General features: G+C 45.2%; 1 protein-coding gene across 2 annotated transcripts in view; it reads right to left on the bottom strand.

Annotated features, from left to right (window-relative positions):
* Positions 1-11,803: 11,803 nt before the first annotated feature.
* LOC135385624 (BTB/POZ domain-containing protein 2-like) overlaps positions 11,804-15,939 on the bottom strand; it is a 104,839-nt gene continuing 100,703 nt past the window's right edge. For both annotated transcript variants that reach the window (XM_064615070.1, XM_064615069.1), the window contains one exon: positions 11,804-12,906. In XM_064615070.1, coding sequence (XP_064471140.1) covers positions 12,105-12,906 — 802 coding nt within the window. In that variant the 3' untranslated portion in view covers positions 11,804-12,104. The remainder of the gene's footprint in view (positions 12,907-15,939) is intronic.

The following is a 15,939-nucleotide window of genomic DNA, read 5'->3' as shown; positions in this document are numbered from 1 at the left end:
TTTAGCACAGTATCGCTCTAGAGAAGAGTACGGTGTGAAACCGCTCCTGCGTTACGAGTACAAGGGTGACTGAGGCGTGTTATTACAACAATGTGCACAGGCGAGCCACTGCGGAGCTGCTAGGTTGTTTCCACGAACTGACAGCGCGAATTTAGACGAGGACTTAGAAAGAGAGTGACAAGAGCGCTGACTTGCCATGAATTCATGAATGACGGAAAGGGTGAAAACACGTGTGCGGTGTATACAATACACCACATTGCGGGAATTCCATGTCGGAATAAACTTGTTTTCTTGCTGGCTCAGATTTATCGATAGAGCACTGATGCACTCATCTTGGCCTCCTCGATGGACATGGAAGGCCTTGTATTTCGTGGTGACTGGCAAACTTCTCTGTGAAGGTGGGAGAACAGCCGCATTCCTTACAGTAAAGTGCCAGTGTGAGTGGACTTGTGCTCGCGTAATGTACAGCTTGCGCCAAAAGTCCACGGAACACGCGAGCGGCGTTTTTCTCCGCGCCGCGCCGCCCTAGCGGAGGCCGGAAGTTGGCGGGAGCGGACAGGTCCATTCATTTTGAGGGGGCGCAGGGCATAACACAGGCAGCGACCCACCGTGTCGTTTGCAGCAATTACCCCACAAGGGCATGCCCGTGGAGCGTTTCACCAGGCAAATTCCTATCTCAGTTCGCAGCTGGAAGATAACAGGAATGACACAGAGCGACAACAGTTGGCTTCAGCAGCTTCGTTCTCGTCTTCCTTTTATTTTGTCTGGGGATGACGGGCGCTGGCAAATAAAAGCGTATGATATTGACGTAGAAACAAGAGAGGGAAGAACGAGCCAAATGACACTTCATTAATATTTTATTTAGTATCGCGTGAAGCCCCCGTTCGCGGAGATCACAGCGGACATGCGGTCTGGCAGCGATTGATAGAGCCGGCTCACGAGGTGTAGTACTATGTCTTCCTTGAGGGACGTCCATTCCATGTTTATCGCCTCCCATAAGGCGTCCTTGGACCGAATTGGCACCTGCTTTTTGCTGATTCGGAATTTCATCATGTCCCATAGATTTTCGATCACGTTCAGATCAGGGCTGCACGCGGGCCACTCAAGCTGCATGATACCAAGATCGTCTAGTGTGAGCTTGACAGTGGGCCACATGTGAACCGGGCTTCTGTCTTGCTGCAGAATAAAGCAACCGTCAGGGAAAGAATCGTCAAGGACGTATGGGAGCAGGTGATCTTCGATGACTATGCTGCTCCGTTGAAGCGGCCGTCTAGGCGGACAAGACACCCCAAGCCCTGGTGCGAAAGGGTGCCCCACACGCTCACGGAGTGCCGTCCACTGGAGACCACGCTGTGAACGTACTGGGGTAGATATCTGAAAAGGAAAAAAAAAATGAATAGGGCCGGCTCGAAGCAGGCGCGGACTCTCAAGGTATTACCTGTACCTCATCAGTAAACAGCACGTGGCTCCACTGCGCAGGGTCACGCTCCACGTAGCATAATTCAAAGTCCAGTCTTGCCTCTCGGTGTTCCGGCTTCAGCGCGGGCTTCCGAACCGCGACTCCTGAACGGAGACCCCCGAGGCACGCTAATCTTCGTCGGATGGTTGTACTCGACGCTTGCAGGCTCAACTGCTCCTTTAGATCGACGGCCGACAGAAACGCGTCGACCACGTTTGCAGCAATTATTGCCCTGTCCTCGTCCGACATCGTTGCCCGCGGCCGTCCAGACCTTGGTGCATCTTCAAGTTGCCCTTCATCACGGAAGCGCTGAATGATATGGTTCACGGAAGACAAGCAGCATCCCACCTCTCGAGCAATCGTTCGCTGAGAATGCCCTGCAAGCGACGTGGACACGATCTGTCGCCTCCGCTCCAGACTAATCCTGTCGCCGGTCATCTTGAACTAGTGCTGAGGTGAAGAAGGCTTTGTCTTTTTATACAGTTGCAGTGATGATGGGAAGAGGGAGACCCCAAGCATCATACAGCCGAAGAAGGCGTGGTCGGATGTTACTGAATACTCTAGAAAAATGATATCTTTATCATAACGGAATTCCTTTGGTAGGCGTCGCCATTCCGCAAGTCGGCTTCACCTAATACCTGCAATCACTAGGTGAAGCGCACTGGAGGCAACATTCAACGTCGCTGGACTGCGTGTTTCTTATCCTCTCGATTTAGCAAAACTTTGTTCAGCCCCCTTTTTGTGTGTGGGGGGGGGGGGGGGGAAGCGAACTTTACGGCAGTGGGGCTTCACGTTTTGTTTTCCAGTTGGTTGTTTTCCAGTTGGCACTCTTTCCTGAATTTTGCGCATTGCAGGGTTGCACTTATGTTTTTGTTTTGTTTATGTTTTCTTCTTTGCGGGTTTTCTTATAGATCCGGAAAGCCGATGCCGGATGACGTTTCGAACAGACACTGTTTTGTTTATTTGTTTGTTTGTGTTTTTCTTCTGAGCGGGTTTGCTTCGGGAAGGGGAAGGCCGACATGCCGGTGACGTTTCGAACAGAGGCTTCTGCTACACTCTAAATCGTTTTACACCTTAAAGGGTGTAAATCAAAATGTTCATGGCGCACACCTTTTAAGGTGTATTTTAACACCCTCATGGCGATTGGGGTGTAAAGGGTATAACGCTGAATAAAACTGCTGGGTTCGTGGCAATATGCTGGTAACTGTGTATTCACAATTACCAGCATATTGCATATAATCACAGTGAGGTCCATATATGTATATACATCAAGGTGATTAAATGTGTGTAAACATGCACACCCGACAAACAGACAATCATGTATGGCACGGCAGCTGTTCATGGCAATGAAGCATGGCAGCTGTCTATAGTCTTTGTGAAATTGTAGACCTTCTCATGAGCAGGCACCTCCCCCATGTGCATGTTAATTACTTAGAATATTTATTCGTTTCTTCAAGGATTTGCAGTGTGGTACCCACAAATATCTAACCCCTGTAAAATGCATTACATTGTTCATTAACCGCGACTCATCAGGATGTTTGGTCCTCTCCTACCTCTATGGTGTATACGTTTCGAAGGGAAACACTGGCATTTTAAAGATGTTGCTAGAAAAACTAACCCTTTCATTAGCAAGAAGACATGCATTTTATCAAATGTATATGTGACCGCAACCCTTCATCAGAAATGCCACATCTACTGATGGTTCCAAGAGATACTACTTGAACATGCCCCAGAAGCAATTCAGAGTTACATTCATGACCGTGATATTCACGCAGAATCTATAGTCTATGTGAAAAGTGCAGTTGGTAATGATAACGCATTTGCTGTTGGCTGTGTTGTTGCAAAAGAACCTTCCGAGGAGGACTTACCCGTGTTCGTTGAGATTGCAGGCATATATGTTATTAACTCTGATACCATTTTTCTCATACAAATATTAACTGCATTTGAGTATGATGAGCACTGTCATGTATTTGTTCTGTCTTGCAATGAGGAGCAACGTGTTATAAGAAATTTAAACACTATCTCAACAGATCTTCTAAATCTGCATATATTATCTGATGGTAGAGGTGTTGTAAATCCACGCCATGCACTTTTGTAATGTAATTTCCCGTTCCCTGTTGTTGTATATATTTACTTTTGTTCGTGTGAACGAAAATAAACATACTCCCTTTATACACCCAGGCGACACACTTATGACCATATTTCACCTGAGGGTGTAGTACACCATTGTTACACCCTCAGGAACTTCCAAAACAAAGTTTTAGGGTGTGAAAGGGGTGTGATCTTTGTTAATACACCTATTTTACACCTTTAAAGGTGTGAAACGATTTAGAGTGTAGAGCAGGGGCATCCGTCAATGAGATATGAGCAACGTGACGTCAGCCATTCCAGATGAATCAGCCGATTGAGCTATCATGTTTTCGGAAACATTATAGTGATACTTCTAGGTTCTCCTAAGGCTCGCCGAAAACGCACAAACTGCAGAACGAAGTTTCGTTAGCGGGAAGCCCTCTCAGCCGCTATGTATGACACGAAGTACTCCTAGAGGTGTTCTCTTGTAGCATTACTACGTTTTGAAGTTATTATAATCAAGTCTGGCCACATTGCGCGATATCATAGGCGAAAGTCTGTTGAGACTGCCAGTCACCGTGGGAACCTGGAAAATCTTGAGCACATCCTTCTCCATATTGCGCACCACCAACTTCACCGTGTCTCCAAGTCAGCTGGGCTCTCACCTTCTCACTAATGCAAAATATTTAGCCCATGGTCAAATTCATGCCCAAAAAACACTAATAACCGTTCGAGACAATCTAGAGCTTCGGTCCTCACTGCCGGTTTATATTTTCACCAAATTACCGCGGGTGAGCGGTAGAGTACCGTCTGTGGCGATGAAACAGGCCAATCATCAGCGAGTTTTAGTATACCGTTGGTAACGTCAACGTCAAGCTACTGAACCTACCGGAACCAATGACAGTATGCGTGACTCAGACTTTATCTGTTGGGTACGGTAGACACCGCAGCCTACCGGCTCCCATAGCGGTATATTAAAATTATCTAATATCATAGCAATAAAGTTATTGGTGTTGAGACTGTGGTGCTTTACCATTACCATTTAGATACTGCCGCTATGGGCAAGGCCAGTCCTTACAGTAGTAGGCAGCCCAACCGGTACGTACCCCCAGTTCATAGGTGGGCTCGAAGTGATACCACTCGGGCCACAGCTGGTGACACTTGAAAGTTGACTCGATCTGGTACCACTTGAATACCCAGTTCATTTTTAGTTATTTTACTTATTTATTTTGCCTGGGAGGATGAGTTTTAGCTATCTAGACCATAATAACGCAATACCTCGTGGTGCAGTGGAATTATATGCACACGCACTATAGCACCCCCTATGAACTATAATTGCCCCTGAACTGCAAAATCCTTAGTTTATCTGCGAAGCTAAAACTCGATGACCGTCATACAATTGTGACGAAATTGGCAAACTTGTCTCTTTTCGCAATATCGGTGGCTTCCTATGTGAGACCTTCCCTTTACTCCAGTTTTCTGAGGAGCTCTTTCAGGGCCCTCAGCGGAACTCTTGTAGCATTGGGCCCTCCTAGCGCTCACGATCTCGTGAGATCTGCCTCCACCAATCACGGACCATGACGTTTCTGCACTAACTGCGCATCCGCGAAGCAAATGTCCACTTTTCTACATAGCGTTGCGTTTTCGATCACCTTTGGCTCAAAGCGAATGCGATCGGGATGCCTAAAGTCCGAGATTTAGACAGAACGTTTCAGGTGAATCATACCTGAGAGGAAGTCTGTTGTCGGGCTTAAGAAACGCAGGCGTCAGCTAGTCAACACCTTTTGAAATAGTCTATAACCAGTCTTGCGGCACTCTTACCATGTGCGTCACACAACACGTGATGGTGAGTCCCAGGCGCGGGTGTCACAGAGCGTTACTCTCCTGGTAGCCGCGACATTTGCGCAGTGTAGCATTCAAATACTTTTATCAAATTGCAAATATTCCTATGCTTGCATGACACTTCTGAAGACAAAACCAAATATAAATGTAATATTTTTATTAATTCTCAAACGCGCAACGTTCAATACAACACTGCGTAGTAACTACACAAAACGAGTAGGAAGCAATGTAACCGACAAACAACCCGTATATGCAACGAATAAATGAATTTATATGGCACAATACTCTCTCCGGTAACAGTCTACTATGTATACATAATCACAAATATACAATCGGCAGCGCGTGAGTAAGAAAACACAACACAACTTCACATCTCACAACCATCACCCATGCTTAAGCATTGTCAAAAAGCACCCCTGTTGAAAAAACTCATATAACTTTCTATGTGTAAAGAAATGAGCAATATGTGTAAAGAAATGAGCAATATGTGAAAGGCAATGAGCAATATGTGAAAGGCAATGAGCAGTATGAGCAGCGCTATGGGCAGTATGAGCAATGGTATGAACCACACGGCAAGGCCAACGACGCGCTATGTGCGCAGATATAAGCAATACGAGAAAAGCAATGAGCAGTATGAGCAACGTTATGCGCAGTATGAGCAACGTTATGCGCAGTATGAGCAACGTTATGCGCAGTATGAGCTGCATTTCGAGTAGTATGAGAAAGATATGAGCAGTATGAGCAGTATGAGAAAGGTTGACCGTTTAGTTAACCAATTATTCACCTAGAAGTGCTGGCGCCACAGCGTCTGGTGATGGCCTTTCAAGAGACGCTCGTCACAGTCGGCGGGCCGTAACGGTCGCAGCTCCATTTCCTTTCGTCCGATTCTGTTCAAATTTTAGGTGCATATTTCCCGTTCCGATCGTGTCCTACATTCTCTTTGGCTCCCGGATTCTCATTCAAGCCGTTGCGAGTGCCATCTCAGTGCTTGGACGCTTACTTGCTTATTCTACCCTGCTTCTCGGAGCCGTCTGGACGTATTTCGCTGCGCTCTGCGTGGGAGTCATATTTTCGTCGCCGTCTCCATGCTGTGACAGCGTCTTTGTATTGTTTCAGTGATCACTGAAGATGTTTTGTGTGTGTACCTTAGAATAAAACTACAGAAGCCGTGGCAGGTGTGTGCGCAATACAGGTACGTTGCAGTCCCGTTTTTCCGTTATCGCCCTTTATGTCTGTCGGGTTAGCTGTCTGCAACTACCATATTCGTGCTTTTTTTTTACTTTTTGTGGAAAGCCGGTTCGCTGATAGCCTTTGCATGTGTGTATAGAGTGTTTAAAATAAAGTCGTGCACCAGGGCATACCGAAATCGCACGTTAGCATGAAAAAAAATGTGTATTTGGATGCCCCAAAGTGAAGCAAGCCACGAACACTCTGTGTCAGTAACCCGTTGCTGCGCGAACAAGTACATGCACTCAGTTTTGCAACCACAACGCAAACATACTCAGATGTTTCAGAACCGCGTTCATTGGACATCACCAGCATTAGAGGAAGGTTACGTTAAATTTTAATCGGCAAAATGACCTCGTGCGTTATTCCGACTGACTAAATACAACTTAATGCTTTGAAGGTGTGATCTACGCGTTGGGATGAGAAACAGGCCCTAGTCATGTTCATTTCAGCATAAACCCGTACGGCTGTATAAGTTGTGGGAACTGGAATACTTGTAGGCGCAGAAATTTAGCGCAGTTGTAATTTTGTTCGTTCTTTTCAACAGATACCTTCGTCAAATATGCAGAAAACGGTAAGCTATCGACATCAAAGGTGCCTGTACAGAAACGAAAAAAGCTCATCAAAAGCATTTGGCAAGCTTTCTGAAGGACCTACGTCGCGCCAGTACCTGAATAAACCGGTATTTTGTAATCACGTGTTGTCATTTTGGCCTAATCACGCCGTTGCACGTTTGTTCAGACGGTTGTGCATTCATGTACATGAACACGCTGTATGAGAGTGCTCATATAGCTCATACGCTGTTTGAGAGAGTGCTCATATAGTTCATACATGCTCATATAGCTCATACATGCTCATATAGCTCATACATGCTCATATAGCTCATATGATTGCTCATACAATAAACACATATACGAGCCTCATATGATTGCTCATACAGATTGCTGTATGGTTTTTTTCGACAGGGACGCTAAGTATTTTTCTGTTTCGCTTCAATAAATATGTCAGCACTTTTCTTTGACAACTCCGATTGATACCAAAACTTCACACTTGCGCCGACGTTGGTCTTCAGTAACATCATTTACCTTAACTTCCGTGCACAAGATTCGGCTGCTCTCGTTGGCCTCCTTATGCAATCGAGCTCAGTAATAATAATCACCAATAACCAGAAATAATAATAGTCAGCGAGTTCTTTCCTCGAACATTTGCTTCATCTTGCTGAAAAATTACCGAAGAATGTTGCATTTGGAAACTTTGTAAAGTTATTTCTACGTAAATTTGGTTTATCATATAAGAAGTCACTTCGTGAATTCGCATGCAGGTTGCGTCAACACAGGACGATGATATCAATGGTTTGAACCGTGCCTCATTGTGCGGTTGCGGGGAGTTTGCGTGGTTCTGCATTGTTTTTGTGTAATCACAGTACGAGGTAACGGCAAGATCAGGCGTGGCTCTTCACCGGCCTTTCAGATTGACGAGACCATGTTCAACGTTCATATCCAATTTGGAAGAGCGATATGTTACAAGTTGTGTCACACTTGAACGAAATATCACATTCAGTACATTTTATATCTCCAGTAACTGAGATGCTTTCGCGATTGTGGTTGCGAGACTGACTCGTTGAGAAAAACCTTAAAAACAGCATATAGGCTGCGAAGTAACCTTTTCGCGTGTGGAATAAACATTTCGTACTTGAAACCAGAACATCGAGGACATGAAATGTGTTTTTCACGGGTTCCCACTACATGGCCAAGGGTGAATAGCAGTCCATATCTTCGTTTAGAGAATAAGTATTCGCGACAGTTCTACCCAAAGTTGTGCTGATATCGAAACTCCTTTTACAGTAATTCATCGGCAATGCAGAAGTCACGAAATCTCGGACCGTAGGATGGCATGTCAACAAAATGGCATTTAATCGTTTGAGGATTTTGCCTTACTGAAAAGAATTGATGTTAACGCGTTCGCCACACTGCCGAATACATGCAATGCAAATGCCGTAATACAAGCGAACATGTGTTACACGTTGCGAGCCTAAGGTAAGGTAACGCGAGACATTTTGTCTGCAGCAGCTGTGCTTCACCTATCGGTAACTGCGCGGCATCGGACTAGATAACACTCGGATAAACTATCACGTTTTATTTACAACAAGGGACAACACTCAACTGAGACGCAATATGAAAGCAGGGTACAAGACTAGATGATGCGGGAGACCGTGCAAGCATTACCCAAGGTCTGCCAGTTTGCAAGATAAGCACGGGCCAGTGTTGCATCTTTGCTCACTAAGGTTATCAAGCCAAGTGACCTCTTAGTTTCTCTCCGTGTCTCCCCAGTCTACACCAGCTTGCTTTGCGTTATAGTTTTAGTTCAGTAACGTTCTCGATATAATTTTCCTCTGACTCGCACAAAATGATGCTACCCTTCCGTTTTTAGTCGCCGGCTGTTCTCGGACACGAGTAAAATACTTGTACACGATTAAAATGGAGTTAGCTTTGAGTTCATTCCCCCATTTAAGAGACACGGGATCTAAACGCGACACTCTTTATAATTAATAGTGTTACTATTCTTCACGGAGCGCCACGTTGCAAAACTTTGTCACCCCATCGCTTCCCACTAAAAGCATTCAGATCCTCGGCTTATCACTCTGCACAACACTGCCCGATGTCGCTGAGTTGGAACATGTTCTTCCACGTTACGTGTTCATCTAACCAATGGGAGTTCACGCAGCTGCTACGCAACCTAACGTTGGCTTATATAAATATATGTGCGAACAAACAGACATGTTACAACCGCTTCGTAGCTGTCGACTCTACGAAGCCGATCACTGACGGCACATTGCCACAAGAACCAACTATTTACACAACACTACAACAAATAGGAAGGCGGCACTGTTTGTACAAAGTGGGAATACTCTAATTCAATACTCTGTATTTTGACGCTGGAACCCGAATATGATTTTTAGTCGATTGTAGACGCTCTTCACGTTCACAAAGGACTATGGAGCGCAAATAAAGACCCATCGTGAGCTCTAGGCGCGATTAATTTCATTTACTTCGATTATTTTTAGTCTGAATCTCCCGTACAACATCCGAATCACTGTTCAGAGCACGCTATTTCATTATTGATGCTCTCGCGCCAATAATGTATCATAAACATGCATTATACGACCGGCCTTTCCTTCACAAATGACAAATGGGACAAATGGGTTCTAACAAATGACAGACATGTTTACGGGCGCATTCCCGCAAATGTCGCACAGCTTATGCACTCAATAAAATAATTCCTATATACAAAATTAAATTACGCATATATATACCGTTACGCGTTTTGTTCCGAGACAAGCCATGGCAAAAAAATGCCTGCCTAATGCGGCTCATTTGACAACGCACACAACACTGCAATGACAAAGCAAGAATACGGTGACCCTGATGTATTTTTGATCATGAAAATGCTAGGCGCTATAACGTTGGTACACTCTAAAAACAGAACTTCACCGCATAGCATGCTGTGCGCCAACCATTGCCGCGAATCATAGGGCTATCGCTTTTGATTCGAGGAGAGAGGGAGGCGTACGCCATTTAGTGGCAGTTACCATATCCAAATTGCCACAAGAAGGCGTACGCCCCCTCTCTCCTCGAATCAGAGGCGATAACCCTATCATTCGTGGCAATGGTTGGCGCACAGCAGGCTATGCGGTGAAGCTCTGTTTTTAGAGTGTAGTAGAACACTGTGGAATGAAATTAAATTACTCGGGATGTTACAGCAAAACGCAGAAGCATTTCCACTGTACAAATGGATATACGATGCCCATCATGCTGGAACTAAATTATGATAATTACATGCGTCGAGGTGATTCTAAATGCGCATTGTAGCTGCAGTGTTCGGGGAATAAGGATGCTTTACTTTTCAAATGTCTTTAGCTGTCAAAGTTATTCAGAAAGCCACGTGCGAACGGGTGGTTTCAACACTCTAAAAACAGAACTTCACCACATAGCACGGTGAAGGCCAACCACTGCACAGAATGATACCTTTATAACACCCGATTTGTGGAAAGCGCGGGGGGTACCCCTTTTTTGGAACTGCATAAGTGTTCCAAAAAGGTGTACGCCTCCCGTTTTTAACCAATAAGGGGGAGAACGATGTCATTCAGGGTGGTGGTTGGTTAAGACCTGAAGTTAGAGCGAAAACGGACACTTTTGCCACAGTGACGCAAAACTGCAGAAACTACTGCATGCATGACTACGCGATGACGCCATTTTTCGTGGCGCTATATCTGTTTCGTTGGCCTAACTTCAGGCGTGTACTTATGAGTACAAAAAAATAAATAAATAAATAAAGGTTGGGTTTGTCAGGTAACATGTGATATTTCCGGTGTCAGCGTGCACATCAATAAAAGCAACACGGTTTTCCAGCTTATTTCCAGATTTAGGCATGTCCTCCATTTTTTTGTGAGCTTCCTATCGTCGTGGATGAAGACGAAAAACAAAACCGAATGAATATCCATCGTGTAGTCTATTGTCAACGATCTCCGCGTCAAAATTTCAGAACCATCAGTTATAGTATTAGATGCCCATCGCAAAATCGGAAAGAGTTTCGAATAGAGCACTGCAGGGGCCGCGGTCTCGGCCTTTAACTTAGCCGCCCGGGCACAGCCCGAAGGCTCCGCGCCTAGTTCGTGACCTGCCCGAACAGGAAGAATGTCTATGTCTGCGGGCCCGAATCCGGCCATAGGCATATCTACACTCTTAAAAACGAACTTAAAAAATAAGAAACTGAACAATGAGGCTCCGCCTCTCGTTTTCAACAAATCGGGGGCGAGAACGTTGTCATTCGGAATGATGGGTGGCTAGGAGCGTGCTATGTGGTGACGTTCATTTTTAAGAGTGTAGGCTACCCAGCTCAACCCGTCAACTACAATGCAATGGACTATGGACTTTTTGGAAACTAACAGTGGCGTAACGCGGGCCCGAGCATGATAGTAAGTCAGCCACGCGTCTGACAGTCCCGCTCCGGCTGTGGGCCCATAATCTGAAACCCAAGTCCGGCCCAGGCCCACCAAAAGTAGGTTCTATCCCGAAAGGCCTACCCGAAATCCGGAGCCTGTGCAGTGCTCTAGTCTCGACTACGGCGGAGTGAATGTCGAACCATATGCAGTGCATCCACGTTAAATTCGCTGGGAAATGCAGGTATGACGAGAAATGCAGGCTATCAAGCGACGACCACGTATTCTACATCCAACAGCAATACAATAATTAAGTACGAGATCACCAGAATCACTCTTACTTCGTAGCGAAAAGTGGCCGCTTAATAAAATTATGCAATAAAATAAGAGATATCCCTCATGGTTTAAAGTTAAGGGACAATGTTTAAAGTCCGCAAAGTTAAAAAAATACAAGACCGACAGCCGCCATCCTCCAGCGTCTAGTCTTAAAAGTATACGCCACGTGGCGTGCACCACAACACAACCGCACCATCACAAGATCCAACAACGCAAAAGCTTTTACGTGGCTTAGTCTAGCATTGACAGAAGGGTCCAGAAGACCTCTCCTGCCCCCCTGATAATCTTCTTTGACGTTGACTTCCGCTGTTTTACTTCAGCGTGGCACGAAGCTGAAACACTCTCGCAGGAGCGCGCTCCAGCAGTAGACGCTGAACGGTCCAGGTTCGGCACTTTCACTGTTGAGGAAAGGACCCTCTTTGGCAGCAGCAGATTATCTTGGAGATGTTTGGGCAGTTGCTCTTCCCTAATTTCCTTGTTCATGTAGTCGATTATGTTTGACAAGTCCTGCTGCACCAAGAATCCTGCAGCGACAGGTCCATCCAAAAGCTCCTGTTTAGTCATTTGGAAGTACCTTAGAAAGTACACGGCCGGGCCGAGAATGTTCTGCTTGGTCTCTGGGTTGGGATCGACTTCCTTCCTTTTGCACATTTCCAGCGTCCAACGATCCATGGCTTTGCACACTGACATTTCAGACTGTACCCACAGCGTACCCCTAAGGATGATGCGAGTCATGAGTTCATAAGGCAGTTCTAGGAACTTTGCACTCTTGAGTATCTTCTCAGCATGCATGTCGATGGTTTCCAGGCACCGGTCCCTCACTTCGTTCAGCTTATTTTCCTGTGGCTCAATTTTGCTCACGGTTTGTGAGAGCTGTATCAGCACCTCGAGCACATCGTCTTCAGAGACATGGTCGTTGATGTAGTCAAGGCATTTAATGAAGAGGCCGTGTATCACGTAGTCATGTGCAACAGAAAGAACTTGCAGCGCCGATGGAATGGACTCCAAGTGGACGTCGTGCGTGTAGAGGTGTCTGAAAATGAGAAAAATAACAAATATAAATAAGAGAGCTCAATGTTTCGTTCACAGATGGGCTGTCGAAAAGAGCCTTATTCCAAGCATATAAATCTACGTGACGCTACAAAAAAAATTGATGATTGTTCAGAAAACATTGAATGACTGATGTCTGTGTTGAAGGACATGAACCCTATAGTGTTGCCTTGCTACCATTGGAACCCAACTGAGTTTTTCTTTTCTTTTTTTTTATATATGGGGTAATTCCAGAGTTGTTTGGATTTAATCCACATGGATTTTATCTGGTGGATTTTTTTTGATTATATCCACACAATTTAATCCGGATTTTTTGGAGATTTTGTCCAGGTGCGATGTGAAAAACAATATTAATTCAACTTCACACAGAAAACTCCCGCTTTATTTTATTGTAGTGTTGGCTGTTTACAAAAGCCCAGGTAAGCGCAACATTAACTTCTAACATTTTTAAACTTTTAACTTGACTTTCTAAACTTTTCAGATTTAAGTTTTTTTCCCGTTTTCTTCTACGTCTGCCCATTCAGGGAGAGGCTTTCTTCTGCTTCCTGGAGGCATTGTAACTGAAGTACGACAGCTAATCACAGATAATCCAGGCGTGTAGCGTCTACACAATTCAGCCACGCGTGCATTGGGACTCTACCTTTCGGAAAACAATGGAAACTTATTCAATGTTACTGGGACAGGCAGTTTCAATAAACCGAAACTATGAGAGGTCACCCGAAATCAAGAACAGCAAAACACATTTGCTTTTACTCTGTGTAACATTTCTAGGCTTGTCTGTATTCTCCAAAAATATCAAAAAATATCCGAGTTTTATCGAAAAAGCCCATTGGAGAGAATCTTTTAAAAAATATCCGGGTTTTTTTCATCCCTGGGTAATTCTAATACCTGACATTTAGCGTCACGGGTTTCGCGAAACGACAATTTTCTGAAGCTAATACCACGTTCTTTGATATCGTAGTGGTGGGTGGTGGTGATGGTGGAAGGACTCGCCGTCGTTTTTTTTTTTTTTTTCGAGGATATCGCTTGGATAGCCAATTGCATCCTATCACGGTGCTCCCCTAGGAGTTGTAACGTGGGTCATGTGAAAATGAAAGATGGCACAAACGGACACTCACACTCTTAAAAATGAACTTCACCGCATAGCACGCTCCTAGCCAACCATCATCTCGAATGATATCGTTGTCTGTCCTGATTTGTTGAAAACCGGAGGCGTACGCCTATTTTGTGACAATTATGAACAGCATAAGTGTCACAGAAACGGCGTACGCCTCCCGTTTTCAACAAATCACGACAGATAACTATATCATTTGAGATGATGGTTGGCTAGGAGAGTGCTATGCGGTGAAGTTCATTTTTAAGAGTGCAGTTTTCAGCGTAGAATTACGTTTGGACAGCGCAATAAATGTTGGAACAGCGCTACACTCTAAGAAAAAAATGGTGTGAAAAGGTGGTAACTTCGATAGTTACCACCTAGGTCAACATCGCGTCTGATAAAGCGTGTGAGAGGGTGGCAAAAGCAATTATCATATATCCAAATTGCTGCATAAAGGCGTACGCCCCCCTCGCTCACCGAATCAGAAGCGGTAACCCTATCATTCGTAGGTAGGAGGTAGAACTTTGCAACCTTTTAGGCACAACATATGCGACAACTATTATTTCATGAAAGGTGTAACTACTCCACCCTTTTTTTCTGAGAGTGTGCGGCTACTGGTGGCAGCCTGTCTCTGGAGAGGCAGCGAACGCTGATGAGGTACTGTTATTTGAAACCCATGTGTCACCGTAGCTGGAGCGTACTGAAACCCCAAAACACTGCTCTTGTGCACTGTACCATGGTCGGACTGTACTTTGTTGATGCAAATCACTGCTTAATAAGAGCTCCTCCAAGAAGAACTGCTGGAAACTTTAGACTTCTTCTGATGTTGGCGTTGATGTTGGCGAAAAATATAAGAGGGAGAGATTGAATTCATCTCACGACAAATTCGGCTGCTCCCATAAACAGACCCTCCCCCCCCCCTCAAAAAAAAAAAAGAAAATAGAAAGGAAAAACCCGCCGCTTTCGCGATACATGTCGGCCAAAGGCCAAATCTTCGGTTAAAAGGAGACTCCGGGACAATCCGAAACTATTATAAGGGCTGATAAGTTCAATACATACTTCCGAAATGACAAATCAAGTTGGCTTGGTAGTCGGGGACTCGTTAGTTGTCAAAAGAGCTGAGAAGCTCAAAACGAAACCGAAACTTTTGAAGGTTCCCTCTCCAACCTCCTGTACTATGTGTGACGTCACCGGTAGTCTCGTGTGGGCCGCCGGCTGTTTTTAGGGTACGTGGTGGTGGTGGTGTAACTGCTTGCCGTAGTCGGTCTCGCAAAGCGGCTTTGTGCTTTTTAACTTCTTCGTGCCACGTGTATGACCAGTCATCCGCTTCCTCGATTTCGTTCTAAAATATTCGCCAGCGGTAAAAGCAAAACCTACAGAAAGCCGTACACGAGACGAGACATACCGGTGAGGTCAAGCCCATTGATGCTGGATTGCTTTTCCGTGGAGGGGCGCCTAATCACTCGAAGGAAAATATTCACTTTATAATTCTCTGTGCCACTTGGGGATGAGAGATTGTATTGACTGAAATATCACACGGTACGGATTGATGTCGTACTGTTACCTCAGCACGTTTTTGGTGCGGAGTGAGTTTTAGTATATCGCACGCAGAGGTGACGGCGTACACGTGACTAACGAATCACACGGTCCTAATTGACCGACTCCAACGCAGTACTCTAAATAAATGACACAAGCGCTGACAAGGCAGCATCCCTCTTGTCAGGTGGCCACGGACCCAGCACTTTTATAAGGTCAAAGTTGCGGTTGTCCAGTCGGTCGAGAGCAGATTTCATGCTAGCCCTTCGAGGTGTATATTTAGAACAGTGCACGAGGTTGTGCAGAGTGCATGTCCTCCACGGTTGCACAAAGTGTACAGCGTGTGTTCTGATATCTCTGCAGTATGCAGTAGTTTAGGCAAAT

The sequence above is a fragment of the Ornithodoros turicata genome, chromosome 2 (genome assembly GCF_037126465.1).
Source record: "Ornithodoros turicata isolate Travis chromosome 2, ASM3712646v1, whole genome shotgun sequence".
NCBI classification, from domain to species: Eukaryota; Metazoa; Arthropoda; class Arachnida; order Ixodida; family Argasidae; genus Ornithodoros; species Ornithodoros turicata.
This window is presented reverse-complemented; position numbering and strand designations above follow the sequence as displayed.